The sequence below is a fragment of the Mirounga leonina genome, unplaced genomic scaffold (genome assembly GCF_011800145.1).
Source record: "Mirounga leonina isolate KUSES-001 unplaced genomic scaffold, KU_Mleo_1.0 Mir_168, whole genome shotgun sequence".
NCBI lineage: Eukaryota > Metazoa > Chordata > Mammalia > Carnivora > Phocidae > Mirounga > Mirounga leonina.
The window spans coordinates 22072375-22093749 of record NW_023270426.1 but is presented as its reverse complement, the minus strand read 5'-3'; the positions used below and the strand labels follow the sequence as shown (position 1 = coordinate 22093749).

The 21375-nt window shown below is 37.2% G+C and overlaps 3 protein-coding genes and 1 pseudogene across 5 annotated transcripts in view; 1 reads left to right on the top strand and 3 right to left on the bottom strand.

Moving 5' to 3' along the window:
* Positions 1–881, bottom strand: part of PKD2L2 (polycystin 2 like 2, transient receptor potential cation channel) — a gene marked incomplete at its 5' end in the record, with an annotated part of 41104 nt that extends 40223 nt beyond the window's left edge. Inside the window, one exon of the mRNA XM_035014211.1 lies at positions 614–881. Within this exon, the coding sequence (XP_034870102.1) occupies positions 614–881 (268 nt within the window). The remainder of the gene's footprint in view (positions 1–613) is intronic.
* Positions 882–1606: 725 nt separating this feature from the next.
* The window catches only part of KLHL3 (kelch like family member 3), a 279538-nt gene continuing 259769 nt past the window's right edge, over positions 1607–21375 (top strand). The window contains exon 1 of the mRNA XM_035014193.1: positions 1607–1815. The gene's annotated coding sequence lies outside the window, so the exon portion shown is untranslated. The remainder of the gene's footprint in view (positions 1816–21375) is intronic.
* MYOT (myotilin) lies at positions 3038–21258 on the bottom strand. Of its 3 annotated transcripts, XM_035014201.1 has the most exons (11): positions 21156–21242; positions 18512–18581; positions 17834–18400; positions 13278–13452; positions 11834–11938; positions 9175–9224; positions 8262–8394; positions 6621–6828; positions 4396–4561; positions 3842–3975; positions 3038–3659 (listed from the first exon to the last, which is right to left on the bottom strand). In XM_035014201.1, exons 3-11 carry the CDS (start codon positions 18187–18189, stop codon positions 3487–3489), a joined length of 1500 nt encoding a protein of 499 aa, XP_034870092.1. In that variant the 5' UTR covers positions 18190–18400; positions 18512–18581; positions 21156–21242; the 3' UTR covers positions 3038–3486. The 3 variants fall into 3 exon arrangements, with proteins under 3 accessions (XP_034870092.1, XP_034870091.1, XP_034870093.1); XM_035014200.1 differs by lacking the exon at positions 18512–18581 and having other exon boundaries at positions 21156–21258; XM_035014202.1 differs by lacking the exon at positions 18512–18581 and having other exon boundaries at positions 9175–9221; positions 21156–21258.
* LOC118016674 lies at positions 5169–5525 on the bottom strand (annotated as a pseudogene).

Below are 21375 nucleotides of genomic sequence, written 5' to 3'. Positions count from 1 at the left end.
ATAATGAATAAAGCTACGGATTTTGAATTCAAACAAATAACGATTTGAGTCCCGTCATAGGGATAACATCTCCTACCTCACAGTTTTGTTATGAGAGTGAGATAATGCATGTGGAACATTTAAATCCATGTTTTGGCACACGATAAGAATTTTTAAAAATATTAACTGGTATTTGTTCTCTTTCTAGTGTGGGTGGATAGATTTTAGAGAAGGGTCTTTCTTTAATATGACTAAACATGTTTCTCTCTCTCTTTTTTTTTTGCTAGCAGACTTTTAGTGTTTACCAATTATCTACCTTCAACATGATTCTAGGGCACATGAGCCTATGCCATGCTTTAATGTTCCATATTATTTCACTGTATATACCAATGATGTATTTCACTGGATATACTAATTCAATCAATGTTGACTATGAAAGCTTTTCATTACACCTGTGACCTAAAGCTCTGCCCTTTAAGAAATGGAAATCGTGTCAATTAAAGTCTAAAATGTGTCACTATTTTTTTAGAGGTCTTAGTAGTCTCAGAGCCTATGGTTGGTAAAGTACGTTTTTTTTCACCTCCACATAACTTCTTAGTTCAAACAGTGTCTTCATCTACATCTGTGTACTTACATATACATAGGTTTATTAAAAAAATAAAGTAGAGTGCCAACTCCTGAAGTGTGGTTCTAATTTCTACTTCCTTACTGTAATGCAGGCTATGTTTCGGAGCCCCTGTGAGACACAAAACAAATTGTTTCCTTACATTATTATGCCATTTATAATGTATATAAATAACGATGGTGGGAGAACAGCCACTTTTAGCCGATACACTGTGTGAAGGAAAGTTCCAGTGGCTTCTGGTTATTTTTTTATTCTCACTTTTGCGAAGGAGGAATAATTACTAACACTTCCCATGGGGGGGGTGAGCGGGCAGTCATTTTGACTGAACACTAGTGAATTTTATATATTACACGGACGTTTCCTCAGAAATCCCGTCTGAACGTGAAAAAGCAAAATACAAAGAAAGAAAGAAAAAAAAAATCACTCATCTGTCCCTAACCGTTTTCTCTCCCTTCTATATTGCTTCTTGGGAAGACTGGCTTCCGCTGGCGGGGGCAAACGACTCGGCCTGGGGTTCTATCGAGGTGAGACTCCCTAGGTCAACTAAGGGCTTCGCAGAATGGCCTAGCGACGGTATCTGTGCATCAAGTTAACGACCCCGGCTCGAGCCTCGGGCAAGGGGCGGGTGCCATACCGCCTCAGGGCTTCAGTTTTCCCTTCTGTGAGCAGGGACCCCTATCCACCCCTTCTCAAGGGGAGACTGTGAGGGCTAAACGTGCTGTCTTTCATGAACAGATATGGGGCCACACAGTTCCTTCCACGGTACTTGTAATTTCCAAATCGGCCCCGCCCACAACTCCCTAGGATGACCCCTCACCGCCTCGGTGCCACCGTGACGCCTCAGCCATGGCCGACCCGGACAACGACGCCCGTTCGACCTCCCCGATCTGCCGCGCCTGCGCGTAACTTTGCGACGCGCGCCACCTGGCTCCTGCGCCTGCGCAAATCTTCACGGTCCTGCACGGGCGCGAGCCGTGCTACAGGTGGCCAGCGCGCGTGCGCACCGCGGACGCTCTGGAAAGCCGGCGGCTGAGGCGGGGCTGGGGATTGCGGCGTTTGTCTGGCGGAGGGCCGGCCCCTCGGGCGAGCCTGGTTTGGGGCCCGGGGTTGGTCGTAGAGATCATAGTAATTGATTCTAACGGGCTACTGTGTCTTGAACACCTTTTACATTTATTGGCTTGTTTAGTCTTCACATCCCCCCTTCTCGAAAGGTAGGTGTTTTATCCTCGTTTTAGGTCTGGAGACGCCGAGGCGCTGAGAGGGTCAGTGACTTACCGAAGCGCACAGGTGGTCGGGGCAGGTCTGCCGGACGCCAGAGCCCGAGTGCCTAACCAAGCGCCCACTCTGCCGCTGCTGCTTGGCAGACATCGGTTCTCGTTAACCGAGAGCTGCTGCTAGAAAGAGCTTCCACCCCTCTTGCCTCCCAATGTGGCTAAAGGAAACGACAAAGTAGAATTAAAAAAATCCAGCTCTGAAGTGATGGTTTGGAAGAGTGGGCCAAACAGGAGACCTTGGGAACCCAGATTCACATCTGGCCCGGAAGCTTTGCAAAGATGGGAAGGTTTGTAAACCAAAGACATTTGGCTGTAAATTAAGGCATCCAAAACCCTGCCGGCATATGAGACAGGAGAGAGTCTCGCGTTGGAAAAAAGGAAAATGAAACAATTCGGTAGAAAGGCCCCAGGGCAGCCAGCAAAGAAAACCATCACGCTGTTGGGGAAGTAAAAAATAAAGCCGCTTTTGTTATTTCCCTGAAAGAGATGTCGAGTGATGTTGATAAATGCTATTTTACGTGTAGATAAAAAACAAGCCGAGGCCACACAGCAGCGAGGGTCAAAGACTACCAAGGATAAAAGATACAGGAGAGGCCTAGGAAGAGGCCATGGCCAGTGGACAGGAGGCCTGAGAAGAAAGGGCTAGTGTCCTAGCTGAAGGAATAGTGTAATAAAAGGATTTTCCCTTTCCCCTACTTAGACTCTCAGATGCTCACAAAATTGGCTTTCTAACGTAATAGGTTATCTGAACTTGAAATGTAGGAGGACCGCCCCCCCCGCCGCGTTCAAATTTATATGAAATGTAAGAATTAAGCAGATGACTTTACAGACTATTCATATTCCATTGAGCTCAGTAGACTCAAAGGTCTTGAAGACTTAGGGACTTTTTTGGTTAAAACAAAATCACCATTTCAGGAGAGATTCTGTCAGGATTTAGTTATTGTTGCTTGCTTTTGAAGTGCAAACCATGGAAAGTCTAGCTTAATTTCCGGAGGAATTGACTGAGCTGTAAGTGAGCTTCATTGAGACAGTTCTAGAACATAATATTGTTGCTTTTTTGGAACTTGTTATTCTTAGGTTTTGCTAAGTGTTGTATAGTATATAAAAACCAGAAGTTTTATTTTAAAGATCTAGACTTTTGTGAAGAGAAGACAGTCTGTTTTAAATATTTGAACTTTTATTCTCTTTTGACATTGAACTATGGAACACTCAGATAATCTATACCATGTTAGTATTCCTATAAGAGAAAATGGGTAAAACAGTATTTAGAAAGCAGTACCAGTAAACCTTATTACAAGCATTAGATGTGCTTAAAAAGTTGATATTCATAACCTGTAATTGTTAAATGTGTATGACTTAAATGTTAAAATCTCACATTTTAAGATAGTCTTCTACAATTACAAACCCATATGCCCAGATTTTCCATGGGCTTCGCAAACCAGAGAAGACAGAATGTGCAAGAGTCAAAGGATAAATATTAAAAATATATATTAGTTATATTACCTAATTAAAACCATAATCTGTTAATACAGCTATGGATTTATTTTAAATATTTAATTGAACATATTACTAATAATGTAGTTGTGTTTTTCAATGTTGGTAACCTCATTAAAGTTCTTCACTTTCGTAAAGTCCAGATTGAGCTGCCAGACGCTGAAATTCTCCTTCAGGGTTAAAAGCTTGTTTCACATCCAGACCTTTACCATTAAGTGCTAAGTATTTGCTGAAAGTTGGTCGAATACGTAACAGCTTAGGAGCTGGAGGAGTTTGGTGTTGACGGACTGAAATAGATAAAAAAGATTAATTCAGAAAACCTGTTCTAAACAAATGGGTTGCCCTAGGTATTTAGTATCAGACAGGAAAAGAAAAAAAAGTCAGAACTGATTATTTTTATATTACGCTGGGATTTGTGTTTCTTACTAAATCTTTCTGATTAAGTCCTTGGGTTGATAGCGTGACATACCTGCAACATCTAATCTTGTGTTACATGTCGTCACTCCAGCTTCATTAACTGCAGACACAGTATACCACCCAGCATCTTTCTTGTTTACATCTTTTATCAGTAAAGTAACTCTTCCAGAGTTATCATGATACAAACTGAAAAGAAACAATAATAAAAAAATGAAGGGTAGGTATTAATTTTCCTGTGAAACTTTATGATGCTTCTGACCCAGAGGGTCAGACTGTAAGAAAACGAAGCATTTGGAAATTCCGAGACTGTACCTAGTTAATGCCAAATAGCTATTGGTTTTATTGAGTTTAATTCCTCCCCTTTAATTTTGTGTCATCATTTCCTTGAGCCATCTTTCTTTATTGTTAGTAAAAAGGTAAATCCTAGCTTAAGTCCTTAAATTTTTGATTAGTGGAATCGGGGTTAATGAGGTTTATTGTGTTTCTATACATGTTTTAAAAACTAGACAAACTGAGATTACAAACGCATGCCATTTATAATGCATTTCAAGTACAACTGGATTCACCCAAATAAACTACAGTTATGTCTAAAAATACTTATCCTACCTTATTCGATCAGTGTTGAATTGTACCATTTCATTATTTCTTTTCCAGAAAAGCTTTGGTGGAGGTACAGCTGAGATTTGGCATTCTAGCTTCACTGAGTCTCCCTCAAAAACTTTTTTGCTCTGTGGTTTGTAGATAAACATTGGTGCTCTTCTATGTTCTTTTGCTACATATTAATAAAAAAATCAAGTATTTGAGATTTTATAAAAAGAAAATAAGTCAAACCAAGGTATTAAGAAATTTGTATGTTGATAAAAAAGTTTCAAAAAACACTCAAGATGATTAGAAGCTTTATGTTTTACCATTAGTTAAAACAACATACAGTAGTACTATTTTGTATTATGCCAATTAGAGTTCTAAAACAGTAATGTTATGTGGCATTGAATTTATATCATGTTTCATTCAAAGAATTTAAGTTATATTCTCATTTATGTCTCTTCAATAAGGAGGCATCATGAGTGGTGGCAAGACTAGACAACTTAGGTTCAAATTGTCTATTTGCCCCACCAGCCATGCCAAATTGGAAAAAATTTGTTTAGTTTCTCGGAGGCTCAGTTTTATCTATCGTAAAATAGATAAATAGAAAATCCATTATAAAATAAATACAGGTAATAGTGACTGCTCTACCTACCACTACTACTCAAAACTACTGTGAGGATCAGTAGTTGAAGATAATGAATGAAGAAGCATTTTGTAAACTGTAAAATAGTATACAAATATCTGTACTTGTTATGTCATTTTTTTTTTTAGTTTGTGCCAAATCATTTTTAAAATTTGTAGCTTTGAGGCATTTTATTATAAAAAGCTAGCACTTGTATACATAAACTAACAAGAACTTAAAATTCATCACACATTTACTTCATTTTTTCGCTTGACCTTCTAGTAAATCTTTAGCTTCATTGATTTTGGCTGCTCTATACGGAGATCCTCCCTTGTCTGGGTGGTTTCAAAGCATAATTTGTGGATGAGCATCTCTTATTTTTCCTTTATTGGCAGTAGGGAGATTTTGGTAGACTCTGAAAAACTTGTTTTACTTGCGGCTCCATATGTTTCATGGCTTGCAAAACATAACGGCCTGCAAGTCCTGCAGCAGCAATGGTCAGTCCAGCTGCTACCACTGTACTGGCCATGGCTCTGGCTCGGCTCCCTGGCCTCCGCCAGAGCGCAGGTCATCCCAGCCCAAAGGCCACAGCCACCAACTCCCACTCCTCTGCCAGACAGCCTGTTACGTCATTTCTTTAATTACCTGAAGGAAAAGAGGAAATGATACACTACTCTAACCCTAGCTTTTCTCAAGGAGAAATGAAATTGGACAGATGCCTTCCAAGGCCTCTTTTAGTTCTAAAAGTAGAGTATTTCTGGAGCTATTGGCACAAAAAGATTTGCCCAGAGCTTAATCACCTGAATTAGATTTTTTTTTTGATTCCCAGATCATGATCTAAGGCTAAAAGTTAATATTTATTCCTCCATTTTCAATTATGTGCGATAAGGACAATTCTGTAAAAATAAGAATCAGATTATTTTGGATTATAGATCAGAGATATGATTAGACTAACGTTTTCCACTTTAAGATCCTTCAGTTACATCTAGAAATGGTTATATAGTTTACCCTTGAACAGTGTGGGGCATTGGAGCACTCCTACCACACCACATGCAGTCAGAAATCTGTATGTAACTTTTGACTCTCCAAAACTTAACTACTAATAGCATACTCTTGACTGGAAACTTTACTGATAATATAAACAGACAATTAACACATATTTTGTATGTTACATGTATTATATACTATATTCTTCAAGTGATAAACCAGAGAAAAAACATTATTTAAAACATCATAAGGAAGTGAAAATAACATGCAGTACTGTGTTGTAAAAAATCTGCATTTAAGTGGACGTGTGGTGTTCAAACCCATGTTGTTCAAGGGTCACCTGTACTGCCTTATTTGTTTTGCCCAAAATTGCATTTTTTATTTTATTATTTTATTTTATTTCCTTTCCTGAAAAGCTTTGGTTGTAGGTCTGTCCTTGAAGTTTCACTGAGTTTCCCTCAAAAATGCTCCCTCCCCTTCTCCCCACCATCCTGTGACTTTTAGATAAAAATTGGCGTTCTAGTGGGTTGTGTAGACATTACCCTTAAATATGAAGTCATCTGGGCTTTTCTAACACTTGCTTTTAAAAATACTGCTGGATATTAAGGAACTCTTGAAGATCTCTTTGAAGGCTTACCCAGGACATCCATCTGCACAGTAAAGGTGGCTTCTCCTGCTCTATTCTTGGCAACACACACATAAGCACCTGCATCTGAAGTTCTGACCACTTCAAAGATGAGTGAATGAAAACCCTTTTCAGACACTATCATTTTGTGAAAATCATCTGATTGAACTGGTCTTCCATTCAGATACCATGACACATCAGGAGCTGGCAGTCCGCTTACCTGGGAAGGAAAACACAAGAAGGAGATAACAGAATTTTAAATTATATCATCACTGGAACCTATTTGTCCATTTGCACATTTTAACAATTCCAGTATCTGAGTGGGTTTGTGATTCAAAATGCAAAGGAAGAGCTTAAAAAGGTATTTGGTTTCAACAATTTTTTAACAAAAACAGTGGAAATTAAAACTCTTGAAATTAATATTTTCAGACTACCTCAGACCACATCTAGCCCTTTCGCATGTAACCTCAGGCTCCTTAAGATCTCTCAGTTACTATATTTAGAACATTATGTTATATACGTTTCCACAAGAAATATGAAGTCCTGTGGGTTTTTTCAATAATGGTGACTGCAGATGAAGTCCCAGAGGGACATACATGTCATGATTGCAGATCTAATGAATGGCTCTACCAAAACAGAGTGCTCTTGAGCTGTAATTCTGCTATTTAAATGCCAGTTTGTTAAGTGTTTTTCTATAACCCTCAACAGTTAAATCCATATACTTTCATTCATAAGGAATCCAGAAAAACATTTTATAAAAAAAGGATTCCAAAATGAGGATAATAAAAATGTAGGTCTTTTTTTTTTTTTTTAATTTTATTTATTTATTTGAGAGAGAGAATGAGATAGAGAGAGCATGAGAGGGAGGAGGGTCAGAGGGAGAAGCAGACTCCCTGCCGAGCAGGGAGCCCGATGCGGGACTCGATCCTGGGACTCCAGGATCATGACCTGAGCCGAAGGCAGTCGCTTAACCAACTGAGCCACCCAGGCGCCCCAAAATGTAGGTCTTTCTAAAGATCTCTTTGAGCTTGAAGAATTCTTCTAGGCCAAGTGAGCAGGTTGGCTTGAATTTCTTAATGGAGAAGAATTAAAAGAGGTATTTTGCTTTAGAAATCCTATTGTTTTGGTTGCTTCACTTATGTCTTTGTTAGGGGGTGGGCACTATTGTGAGTACCTTACGCCTGTTTACTCAGTTAATCCCCGTAACAACTTTATGAGGTAGGTACATTTGTTACTCCATTTTATAGAAATCACAGAGGTTAACTGCCTTATCTAAGGTAACACAGCTGGATAGTGGCAGAGCCAGGATTCAAACCCAGGTAAGCTTAGCTCCAGAATTTTTGTTCTTATCCACTATCCATGTTGCTTGTTAAGGTGTACAGCAAGTTACTTCTTTATTATTTTGTTAGAGGGGCAGGGAGGGGCACACGGGGAGAGAGACGCTTAAACAGGCTTCATGCCGAACGCAGAGCACGACATGGGGCTTAGTCTCACAACCCTGAAATGACAACCTGAGCCAAAATCAAAAGTTGGACACTTAACTGACTGAACCACCCAGGTACCCCAGGTGTGCAGCAAGTTATGAAGAGGAAGAGGACATTTTTCAAAACATAGTATCTTGTTAATTTTCCTCCAATATTTTTGAACTCTTACTTTGAAATCCATTCTGCAGAATCTTCCTTCTTCAATTGACATGTTCTCTGGCACTTGAATGAAACGAGGTGGGTAAAATTTCTCCTGGATTGCATCCTGATCATTTACATCTCCCCTTGAAGACGATCTACTTCTACAAAAATATTTTAATAATTACTCTGCAGAAGGTTGTCATTGTTCTTCCTTTTACACAAATAGAGTTAAGCCATTGTATTGGAATCCCCAGAGTCTATACTGTTTTATGTGTTAGTGTAATAACAATAGAGACCTTAGGACATGGCATATTTAATGACTATTAGAAATGGTAGCAATTTGAAAACATCTGGTACAAATTTTACATCTTTGTGTCTTTTGTACAATGCTGTAAATTGATGAAGAAACTGATTAAAATGCAGAGTACCTCATGGACAGTTTTGTTTTTTAAAGATTTTATTTATTTATTTGACAGAGAGATAGCGAGAGCAGGAACACAAGCAGGGGGAGTGGGAGAGGGAGAAGTAGGCTTCCCGACGAGCAGGGAGCCCGATGTGGGACTCGATCCCAGGACCCTGGGATCATGACCCGAGCCGAAGGCAGACGCTTAACGACCGAGCCACCCAGGTGCCCGACAGTTCTTATCATGTATAATGATTTAGTAATTAGAATTGGGTTTCAGTTATGAGAAAGTTGCTTAACATGGACATGTGGTCCTGGCTTATTTGATGAAAGCATATAAAAAACTTCCTCTGAGATAGTTCTGATAGTTAATAGATAAAAATTTTTACCATCCTCTCAGACATTAGAAAATTCACATTGTTTTTTATAAAAGGTATAGGAGGCTTGAAGGCTTTATAAATATTACATTTTTAAGCTGAAAATATTTTTGGTAGCAAAATGTTTAAGATTGAGAATTTTTTTTTTTTTTTTTTTTTACCTTACTTGTGATGTAGGAACTTGCAGTCGTGCATGTTCTGAGCTGTGCTGCTTGAAATTAAAACAAAGTGAGAATGTTAACGTGGTTGTTAGCTTGAAATGAAGCAGAATTAAGTAGTCGTAGTTGAACATTCCTTTGTTGACTGTATTTGTGCACTCATGGTTAATTCCATATACATTTGATCCTTGAACAACACTGGTTTGAACTGCACAGGTTCACTTATATATGAGTTTTTTTTTAAAGACAAATACAGTACAGTACTTTAATGTATTTGCTCAGCATCTTTTTCCTCTAGATTATTTTAAGAATATAGTATGTAATACATATAGTGTACAAAATATGTGTTAATCTACTTACTGGTAAGGCTTCCGGTCAACAGTAGGCTAATAGTAAAGTTGGGGAGTCAGAAGTTATATGTAGATTTGAACTCTATGGGGGGGCTCAGCACCCTTAACTCCTGCATTGTTCAAGGGTTAACTGTTTTAAGCAACTAAAATATAGTGCACTGACCTTCTAATACTTAAGCAAAATATCCCCAGAATTAGTAGGACTATTCAACAGGTATAATATATGAAAACTAGCTAGCCTTAGAATTCCTGGTGGTTCATTTTTCATATGACTATATTACACCAAAGGGTGATGTGTCCGCCTGGTGTATTTGAAATGGGAACACATAGTACAGATTGTCCTTTAGTAAATCAGGAATAGACATGAAGTCACTTGTGCTGGCAGTTGATAAAGGGTATTATGCCCACTGCTCAAAAGTGCACCAACAGCAGTTAATACATACTAGACTGGAAAATACTTCTCTTTTTAGCTCATGGCACAAAATCATGATGGACACCATGGAAGATATGTGTAGAGCTATGAGAAGGTTTGAAAAACAACATTAATTACTTCCTGCTTAATAAAGATGTATTTAAGCAAACATCTTTTAGGATTTATATTTGAGCACCAGAAAATTATTTCCATTTGAGAATAAAACCAGAAATTGATGGAAGTCATAATTAACTGATCAAATACGTAGTGCTTATTTTGTGTATTTTAGTGTTTGGCACAGTAGGGGAGACTAGTGAAAAATATATCTGTATCCAAATATCTGGAAAGCATCTATATAGCAATACAGCAAATCTGAGTACAAATAATTTATTTTGGGATGAATATGTTTAATGTATTTGGTCATTTTAAAATTCTTACCACTGTAACAATTTTTGGCTAGTCTTAAGGTTCTCTTAGCCACATGTCAAAAAAAATTGATTTATTAAATCAACTAACTTTTTGGTAAAAAATAAAAATAATCCGATTAAACCCCAAATATCCAAATTAAGTTTTTAACTTTTCATGTAGTAGTGGTTTGAGTATGTATATATTCATATTCAGAGGTGTAATATTTCAGTTTTATGTAATCTGATGACATTTGGATTATTAGAGTATTTGAAGCATACAAAAAAACCCTAGGATTTATCTTTTCTGATTTCATAATGGTATTTTTTGCTGCTCTCTTTTTTCTTGGTGCCATGACCTTCATTTTAATGTTTTTAAAGGAGGAATGAGAAAAATGATAGATCTTTGCCCTCAAAATCATACACTGAATTTATAACATAAACCATCACTATAACACTGTTTTGAGTTACTTCTACTAATAGAGGTAGTTTCGCATCTTCTTGCTGTAATCTGTACCAGTCCAGAGCCCAACACACAGTAGGTGCTCCATATAAAATAATTCATTGAATGAATGTATGAACTGTTGAGTAGCCAAAGAGAGATTCAAATTCTGTTTTTATTTTCTAATTAGTTGCACTTTTAGACCCTGCTCCATCTTTTTAGTAGTTGCATTACCAGAGACAAAAATCCTATTTTCAGCTTCCTGTGCTTAGGAGCTTAGAGCTTGGGTGTCCAGTTTCATCCCATTGGCTTCCAGTTTGTCTTGGAATTTTTGAAAAGATAGGAGAGGTAACTGCAGAAGGAAGACAGTTCTAACAGTTCAGTGTGTTTCTCCAACTCTGTATTTCTCTTCAGAGTTAAGTTTACTTGTTAGAATGAAGTTGACCAGAAACGAGCCTGTGGGATATTCACTTTATGCCCTCCATAAAGTTTATCCGTTCTTGGAAAGGGTCCTTTTGTTAATGTTAGAGCCATTACTCAAGGCTTTTTTATTGTTGTTTTGTTTTTAATAAGCATTTTTGAATACAGAAACAAAGGGAATTGGATGTTTCATTAGTCCCACAATTATATTTTAAAACATTGAAATGATTAACAGCTTCTGAGAAAAAGTTATAATTACTTTGGCTTAAAGTTTTAACTTCTGTCCTATTAAAGATTTACAACTCAAAATTCTCTATCCCTGCTGACATTGGAAAAAGAGTTCTAGGTGTAATGGACCCCTAAATGTCCAGATGAAAAGTGACACTGTTAGTCTTCTGGTGTTTTGTCGTTGTGACATTTCATATGCTGATATTACAACACCAGAAAATGGGGTAAAATTTTAAGTTTCTCTCTATATATTTTAGCTCATCGTGGCCTCTCCTTTTTATACCTAATGGATCATGGAAGTGATTGACTTTTGTCTCAAGCTGTATTTATCAGCATTTGGAAAAACACATTTATAAATCACATGAGAGAAAAATATTCCAGTTAGGTAAAGATTACTATAATTTACCTGTTGTGAGTCTTGTGCCTCACTATCATTTTGAGCTTGAAATACAGCAGCTGCGTTCTGTGGTCCTAGCAGTCTGCGGGCCATCTTCTCCTCATATGTTAGCCGCTTTAAAGAAGTCATTCATTAAGGAGATAGTAATGAGATTTAATAAAAGTTGTTTGTATAGCTTTACCTTAAAACCACCAAGAATTGTACCAAAGAAGTATGGTTCTGCCTATTGAATTACAGGTATATGCTATGTTTTATGTTTTATTTTTTTTAAAGATTTTATTATTTATTTGACAGGAGAGAGAGAGGGTGTGTGTGAGCGCACAAGCAAGGGGAGTGTGAGAAGGAGAGGCAGGCTGCCGTGCTGAGCAGGGAGCCCCATGTGGGGCTCAATCCTAGGACCCTGGGATCATGACCTGAGCTGAAGGCAGACGTTTAACTGACTGAGCCACCTAGGCGCCCCATATACTATGTTTTAATTTTTATTCAAAGCATTTCCCTTCCATTCTAGTGCCACTTCCCTCATCTGTTTTCCTCTTGCTCCTGGGAAAGGAAGGCATAATCACCCTTATGTAAGGCTATCCCAAGTAAGGGGAAATTCTTCACCTTCCTATTTGTTCTGCATGTTCTCATGGGCTCCGTCTTTGAATATAGTACTGCATATTCTCCCATGGAGAAATAACTTTTATTAAATGAACATTGAATATCATATTTAATTTCTGGTTGAAAGCCATGCAACTGGTATGTTAAATGTATTTGGATTTAAGGCATATGGTGCTGTTTAAGAGATAAGTGACTAATACAGTGGGTACAGAAGAGTTACCTCATAAATCTCATAGCTATGTATCCATCAGTAGTATATACCAAAGTATGTGAAAAAGTTGACTGAGAGTATTTCTTACTGGTTATTTGATCATCAGACATATATTATGAGGAGTAATGCTTAAAACAAAATTTTCATTAAATTATTCAGATTTCTTTTTCTTTTCTTCATTCTTTTACTTTGTTTTACATTCTTTACTTTTGTGTCATTCTTTTACTACTGAAAACCACAAGGTGTTTTTTTTTAAATTTTTTCTTTTTTTAAAGATTTTATTTATTTATTTGACAGAGACAGAGATAGCGAGAGCAGGAGCACAAGCAAGCGGGAGTGGGAGAGGGAGAAGCAGGCTTCCCGCCGAGCAGGGAGCCTGATGTGGGACTTGATCCCAGGACCTTGGGATCATGACCTGAGCCGAAGGCAGCCGCTCAACCGACTGAGCCACCCAGGCGTCCCAACCACAAGGTGTTTTCATGCAGAGTATTTGGTATTGGATCCAAATAGTCCCTCTTTTTAGATAATCCTATCCCTTGCGGATTTTATGGACATAGATCTGTGAGACAGAAAGAACTTTCTTACTGAGATTAGATTTTATAGTTTAATTGGCTTTTTGTGCAAAATAGACTTTTTGCTTACTTGATTTCCGTTATGAAGAAGGCTGTCCTTGCATTTTAGCTTTTTCTCCAAATCTTGAATCAGAGCTTCTTTTGATCCTTGTATTTCGTGGTCAGGAGTCCTTGGGGTGGGCTTAGCATTTGCACTTTGGGATGGTTTAGCATTTACAGGTTGGCCAAATGAAGGTTGTTGATAGCTTTAAAAAGAAAAAAGATTTTTTAAAAAAGTTTTTATTTATTTAAGTAATCTCTACACCCAATGTGGGGTTCGAACTCAGGACCCTGATATCAAGAGTCACATGATCTTCTGACTGAACCAGCCAGGCACCCCAGAAAAAAGATTTTTAAAAAAGATCTTCAGAGAAAGATGTGGTACTAAAATAGAATTGACCTCATTCTGTCAGTCACCTTTAGATAGGTTGAATCTACCCATCTAGTAGATTAATAATAGTATTATTACTTAAACTTAGTACTATTAGTGTTATTAAAAACATTAATATTAAAAATTTCCTGGTAACAGTCAAGAGGAATTTAATAAGAATGGTTACCAGCTTTTTTTTTTTTTTTAAGTCTTGGCAAATTAAAATTTAGTGGCTGGAGGAACAAATTAGATTAGGCATAAGGAGGATGTCCTTCCTCAAAGATCTTCCTAAAGAAGTGAAAGAGAGTAAGTCTAGTTACTGGCAGCTTGAGAGTTCTTCCAGTCTTATGATTGAATTTGTTAAGTTTGTTTTATGGGTGGATACTGTTCTCAGCGCCCTGTGATCTCATGTTGATAGTTTGAAATTGGTGGTGATGGAACTATGTACACCAGGGAAGTTGGTAAATACCACAAATCCTCGCTCTTTTCTCTAGAGCTGATTGTTAAACATTTACTACTATAACCACTAGTATTTAGTGAATATTCTATTGCTTTGAATGGAATCTACAGTTGACATAGTCTGGCTTTCCTTTTAATTTCCTGTTTTACACAATTCAAGTGTGGTACTATGTAATAAATAGCTTTTACAGTAACAGTCGTTTCTTTACCATTGCTGAAGTGATTTTTAGAGAAAGAAAGGAATGATTAGAGGAGGAAAGAGAATGTAACCAGAATGCAAAGGGGGGTCTGGGGAAAAAAAAGAAAGCAAATTTGAATAGCAGTTGACGAGTTTGGTTTAAATCTGTACTTCAAGTTCTAATCCTAAATTATCTTGAAAAATGTTCTTACCCCTCCCCATGTTCCCCTGTTGATTGTGACAGAGTGCAGGTGTAGTATTTAGGGATTCCTGTATTATTACATTTGTTAGGTAGCTCGCACTTTCACAGCTGTTTGTTCAGATTTCACCTAATTTATTCATTTAGGGCCCTGTAGGTACACCCTTATATCTGTTTAATGCAGGATAACTGGTCACTGCCTTCAGTGAGTATTTTAGCATTATCATAATAAACGTTCTCCAGTTATCAAGATGAGGCAGGCTGGATCTCTTTTCTGACCTGTTCCTGTTCAGATATTCTCAAGGGTCACTAAAATAATTTATAAGCTGAGTGGAAATGTATCTCCTCTGAAAGGAGCCAGAGTTTCAATTCTTGTAGACTTTGGGGACTTGGTTAGTAATCTGTAGATTGTAAACATTCTGAAGTAAAAAAGATGGCTTATTACTCACCATTGTAATATTTATTTTCACTAACATGGAGTTTTGGTATAGGCATTACTCTATCAGCTGAATGAATGACTGTTTTTATTTGTATTCAAGATGCTCTGTATTGAAACTTGATGGTACACATTTCTCCCCCTTACATTTCAGGTATTCAGGGTTGTCTATATTAATGCTTAACTAAAGTCTGATTTATTCAGTTAAGTAAATAGCCAGACCAAGTGTTTAAATAGTGAGTTGTATGTGTGTTTTTTGTTTTTGTTTCTGTTTTTTTTTTTCTTAAGATTGAATTCTCATGTCAAAGCGGTAAAATTCCTTTGGTCTTATGGATCTCCTATTATTCTAACTATATGAAGTTTAATAGCCTATTTTTTTTTAAATTTTATTTTTAATTTTATTTATTTTAGAGGGTGAGAGTGAGTGAGGGGAAGGACAGAGGGAAGAGGGAGAGGGAGAGAATCTTAAGCAGACTCTGCACTGATGTGGGGCTCGATCTTATGACCCTGAGACCATGACCCTGAGATCATGACCTGAGCCAAAACCAAGTGTTGGATGTATAACCCACTAAGCCACTCAGGCACCCCATAGCCTTTTTTTTTTTTTTTTTATGTTAGCCTACCATCTTTATAAAAGTCACATGTTAAAGTGAATTAGAATTAAATAATTTTGTTTTTAGACTGTCATAATGTAATATATCTGAGAAATCCTGAAGGATTATCAAAACCAAGCCTGCGAATCACTGATACATATGTGACCTAGTCAATTTATTCACTGAATTCCCTTCTCAGTTTAGATGGCCTAAGTGTTAAGACTAGATACGTGCTCATATTTATAAGCTAATATTCTTCTTGCACTCTGCTTTATAGGTCTTTTTTCCCCCCCATCATTGATCACCCAAATCCTTAATTTTGTTACAGATCATAAAATTGAATCCCTGAGCAGGTAAGGCACACGTGCTGAATGTCACACAGCAGGCTTTTTGAATGGAATAATTAGAATTAAGAGTTCTCAATTTCCAGTCTGTGGTTTGATCGACTGAGTAACATGTTTGCTTAAGGGTTTCCTACTGATGAAAAGCTAAATAAAGCTTTCAAAGCAATCTAGGTCAGAATCCAAGGGATTATTTTCGAAGGCAGGGCAAACTTAAGCCCACCATAACAATGAGGGAATTGGGCACAAATGTTCAAAGGGACAGAGTTTTCCACCCTGTGCAGCTGGACACCGAATGGGTATCAAGTGGCTGTGGGAAGATTAAAAGAGTTATCTATGGTTGCTGCAAATGGAACAGCTAAAGCTGGATCTTTGATCTCTGGTTTGGGGACCTCCTATGCTTATTTCTTATACTCTCCATTTTTGCCTTTTTCTCTTAGTTCTGTGCACAGAGCCAGGAACATGGTTGAGGTTCTTTAATATTTATTTGTGACTTTCTTTTCTGGTCAGATATTTGGAATAGGGTTGAAAGACCAAGAAAAGTAGTATAGTCAGAAAAGGTTATTTTATTTTACTTACTATATTTTTTCTTGGCCTGGGGCTCCCAGAAAAGGTTATTTTAGATTTAAAAATGCGCATATAGGAAACCTGAAAATAATGGAAAGCTGGATGGAAAATGATGATCTGGGTAAAATGTAACAAGAAAAATCTATAATGTGTGATAATGGGTATAATGGGAATTTTGGAGGGAAGAGAGAGAGGGCTCTTAATTCTTAAAGGCATCTTTAAAAAATATTAGGTCAAACTTATGAATGCCATTTTCATAGGTGAAAAATAGTTGACTATCAGCCATTTCAAGTGGTTCAACCTAGTATATATAGGATTCTAATATGTGTTTTTGGCTTTATTTTGATTTTTTAAAATGTTGAAAAGTACTCTTTGCAGGTTGAATTGCTGTAGTCAGTTCAACTAAGTGTCCAGAGTTGTCACCAACAATAGGAATCCCTAGAAAAAGTAGCCTCCAGAGAAGACTGAGAGAAATTATTGACAATCTTAGCAAATCTGTTGGTAAGCCTGCAACAAAACGTATTCCATCAGACAGTTTTTCAGATGCCTCTGATTTAATTCTCTGGTGTTTTAGCCAGCCAACGGATAGGAAATTGATAGCTCTAGGCTTGCCTAAGCACAAAGTATTCAGTTCATGTTTTAAAAAAAGCGCAACCACTGTGTCCTTATTCATATCAGGTTCTCCTAGGATAGTTTTAGGACTTTGGAAATAGTACATGCTTGCATAAGGCTCCAGGTATTCTTCTCTTTATTTAGACAGAACAATCAGCTCAACCAATTTGGAGAAAGTGTGGGGTTTTAATTACTAAAGGGAACCCTAAGGTCATTTATTTATTCAAGCCTTTCTTCTGATCATAGTAAGGAAAATGCATACACTTCAGCATCTGAATCCCAGGTTTTTATTAAAAAAAAAGTTTTTTTGGTTTTGTTTTGTTTTTAGCCAAATGGATATTCAGGGTAAGAGGGGAAAATGGATAGGAAGAAAAGACTAAGACTGAGAAGACATTTAATAGCCTCTGCTTATATGAGAGGAAATCCTATCTGAGGAAGAGCAGACAGCTGCTCTTCATCTCAGCTGAGCCCAGAACCAGAGCAATTAAATTTATAGCATGAGGACCTTAACTTAGAACTGGGAGAATAGTTCATTGTTCTTGGGTATGTTAGATATCTTTTTTTGAAGATGGAAAAAAAATAGGTAAGTAATTGTATGTGATAAAAGGTGATTTGAGTCTCTCTTAGTGTGGACACTAGAAAATGGGTCAGATGACTTCTTACTGCCAGCACCCATGTTCAAGGTGTTTTAGGAGAATTATGAAGAGACCCTGAGGTCACATTGCCTGTTTAGATAGTAAATAGTGAACTAGGACATACCCCCCCCCCCACTCCTCAGATAAAGCTCAGTGTATATACAGTATATAGTCATACATATAAAAAATTCACTTACTTGGAGTCCACATTGGAAGGGATTTTACTGCTACTATAATCAGGCTGTGATGGTAATACGGAGCTGAGGAAGCTGGCTGGGGACTGGTTATAGGTGGCTGTAACCCTTTGGCCTGGGTTGGAGCCAGCATGCTGCTGGGGAGAAGCAGGGAAAGCAGAGGAGGACATGGTGATGTGAGAGCTCACTGTTGAGGAGGCAGAAAATCTTTCCTCTGTGCATTGGCGGGGCTGGATGATAATGGAAGACTGTTTGGTCTGGCTAGAATAGCTGGAGGTTTCCGGTCCGGGAGGCTGCAGTCTGGAGCCACATGGATTTTGGGATTGAAGGAAGTGTTTTGGACGTTCGTAGTTAAACATGCTTAGCTGGTATATGGAAGATGGAGGCAATTTATTACTATAATGATTTGCTCCTGGAAGGGTGGGGTCCTGAATTTGGGGTGGCAAGCCTGGAATCACAGAAGGTCCAAAGGAATCAGAAGCAACCTTGGTCTGCCCCTCCTTGTTGAGATCTTGGGAATACTTTGCTTCTGTCTTTGATGGAGTGGCCTTCTCTTGAAGAATATTGTTCCTTCAAACGAGAAAATGATTCAGTTACAATATTTGCATAAAAAACAGTATTGTTTAACATCTTTAGGAGTGTATATGCTTTTTTTTTGGCCTTATATGCTTTCAAGGTCACCTCAAGGTGGAACTTTCCTGGCTTCTAGATTTCTTCCTTTATCTCTGTCTTTGTATAAATGACTTTTCTCCTGAGAACAAGAAAAAAGGATTCATTAGTGTTTGTTTGCCTCTGGGTGATTCTTAAGGCATGCCCAGGGGCTTGCCTTATATACAGGAGTGGGAAGTTTGAGTTTGCCAAGTAGTTACTTATGAAAAGAAATTCTGTGATGTTGCTCAGTGTGAAAATTTAATGGTTTTAAGATTAGCTTTTGCCCAGAGGGTACAGTTTCATTAACCAGAGAGATTTAATGATTTAAATTATTAGCAGTTAAATATCTAACATGTCAGCTCCCATTCTATCTGAATTCTTCCCATTGCTAATGAAAACCAATGAATAGCTAATATACATCAGTTAATTAATGTCCTGGTGATAGGTGATGAATGATGTCTTGGTAAATCAAGGGGTACACTAGGCTTTTTTATAAAGAACGTGAACATCTGCATTTACTCCTTCAACCTTTCAGAATTTCGTAAAGTAGAGGGAACATGTATAAATCATTGTTGTCAACTGTGAGTGTATTTTTTTAACCTTTCAATGCACTCTTTTTTCCCCTTGATTCCAAATTCACCATAGTATCAAGCCAGATGATAATTAAGAAGTATATGTGTCTTTCTGTGTGTATATATGTTACTGACTGTATTCCAGAGTGATATATAAATTTTTTGTTATTTTTAGATTATACTATCTAGTTATTGGTGTTGATATTCTCTTAGAGTTTTACTTTTTATTATTTTTCATATTTCATATGCATTTTGGATTAATTTGAAACTGTTTTAGCCTCTCTCTTTTTCTTTTGAAATGGCAGACAAGGATGTACAGAAGGAAGTAAGGCAGTATGAAGCTAGTTATACCTTACCAGAAAAGATGGTTGCCATTTCTCTTATTTAGCTCTGCACTGGTTCTTCTGACTTCCTATAATAGATCCCAGTTTTCCATAGATGAATCTTTTGCCCCTAAAATCAGCCTTGAAGGGTTATATTTGCCTCTGATTCTCCCATTAGTATGGTAAATCTAAGCAGAACTATATACAGACATTCACACACAGACTAGCCCTATGAATTGTGGTATTGGTTCTGTCTTTATTCAAAATGTCAGGTAATTTAGTCCAAAATATATTTAATTTTACTTAGTATAAGCCAGCTCTGAGTTAATGATAAATCAAACTATTAATTGATAAAGTTACCCAAACTGTCATCATAAAAATGAAATCTTAAAATTGTTTATTTTCCTATCTTAAAGAATGTATCATTTTTAATGAAAAAATTTCAGACCAAATAACTTTATTCCAAGGCTGTGCATGTAGTTTAAGAGTTAAAAGGGATGCCTGGGTGGCTCAGTTGGTTAAACGTCTGCCTTCAGCCCAGATTGTGATCCCAGGGTCCTGGGATCGAGTCCCACATCGGGCTCTCTGCTCAGCGGAGAGCCTGCTTCTCCCTCTGCCTGCTGCTCACCCCTATTTGTGCTCTCTCTCTTCCTCTGACAAATAAAATCTTAAAACACACACACACACACACACACACAAACCTCTAGCAGTTTTAGGAAAGAACAAATACTACTAAACAGCCAAGAGAAAGATTCTGTTGAAAAAGGACACTTAAAAAGCCATGTATTCCTTAATTTCAAATTTATGAACACAAGCTTGTTCAACTAGAGTGCATTTTAGTAATTAACTATATTAGGCCTTTAAATTGTTGGAGGAAAACATCCAGAAGGAGCTTTAATTAGATCTTCTCAAAAAAGGACTCTATTTCAAGGCAAGTAGTTTTGTAGTTATGGGCTTATTCAATCCATTGCAGAATTGAATCCAAATTTCGTTCTTAAATTCCTTTTTAGGAAGGCAAATTATTCAGATTCATTTAATATAGCAAGGAATAAACTGTTTAACAAATAGCCAGTAGATATTTTCCAAAACGTTCTGTTTTTCTTTACATATGTTTTCAAAATATCAACTATCTTGTACATTTTGCTATCAGCCTACATGGTTAACAACTACTGTTATTTTTCAAAACTCAATTGAAAATATGTTCTTTCAAGTTTCATTGTTCTCATGTCTCAACAAAATTTTATACAGTTATTCAAATAGAGAACTCTGAAAAGTTTTTCTTCGTGTTTGTAGTTACTGTCCAACAGTTTAATTCTATAATAGATTCTTTTATGTGACACTAATATTTTATTCCAAATAATGTTAAATAATTTACAAAGATTTTATAAGTAAAATACTATGCAGGTTCCTATTTAAAAAATCTTCACTTTTTTCTTTCTGTCTCTAACATAGCACAGACTTGCACAAAAAACTGATTGAGGATATTTTGAAGCTCTAGGACATTACCACAATTACAATCAGATCAGGTGTGCCTTTTCAAGGAAAAATGATGATTTAAAAATATTGACACACAGCCATCTTTCCTTGTACCCTTTCTCTAATGCCTTCCAGTTTCAGTGGAACAAGTAAGTTACTTTCTCATCGTATCTTGGTATAATAACATGATGATGTGACTTTCAAAGTTTTTATGTGAAGATCATCTTTGTACACGTTCCTCTGATTTGGACAAAAAACAAAAACAAAACCCAAAACTGTAGCAGAAATAAAGATGGGACTTACCCGTCGTTCCAGAGGGTGCCAGCTGGGTTTAACCCACTATTGAAGGGAAGGAAAAGGCATCCCCTTCCCTCACAGACTAATCTAGTGGCTCTGTGCTTAGTATTATAGCACCACTGACTTTTATCAGCTGCCAAACAGTGACATCTGATGTGCTTGCCTGTCCATCTACCTATGCTGGCATGTCAAAGTAAGAGTCTACAATCTAAACAATATCTCAGAT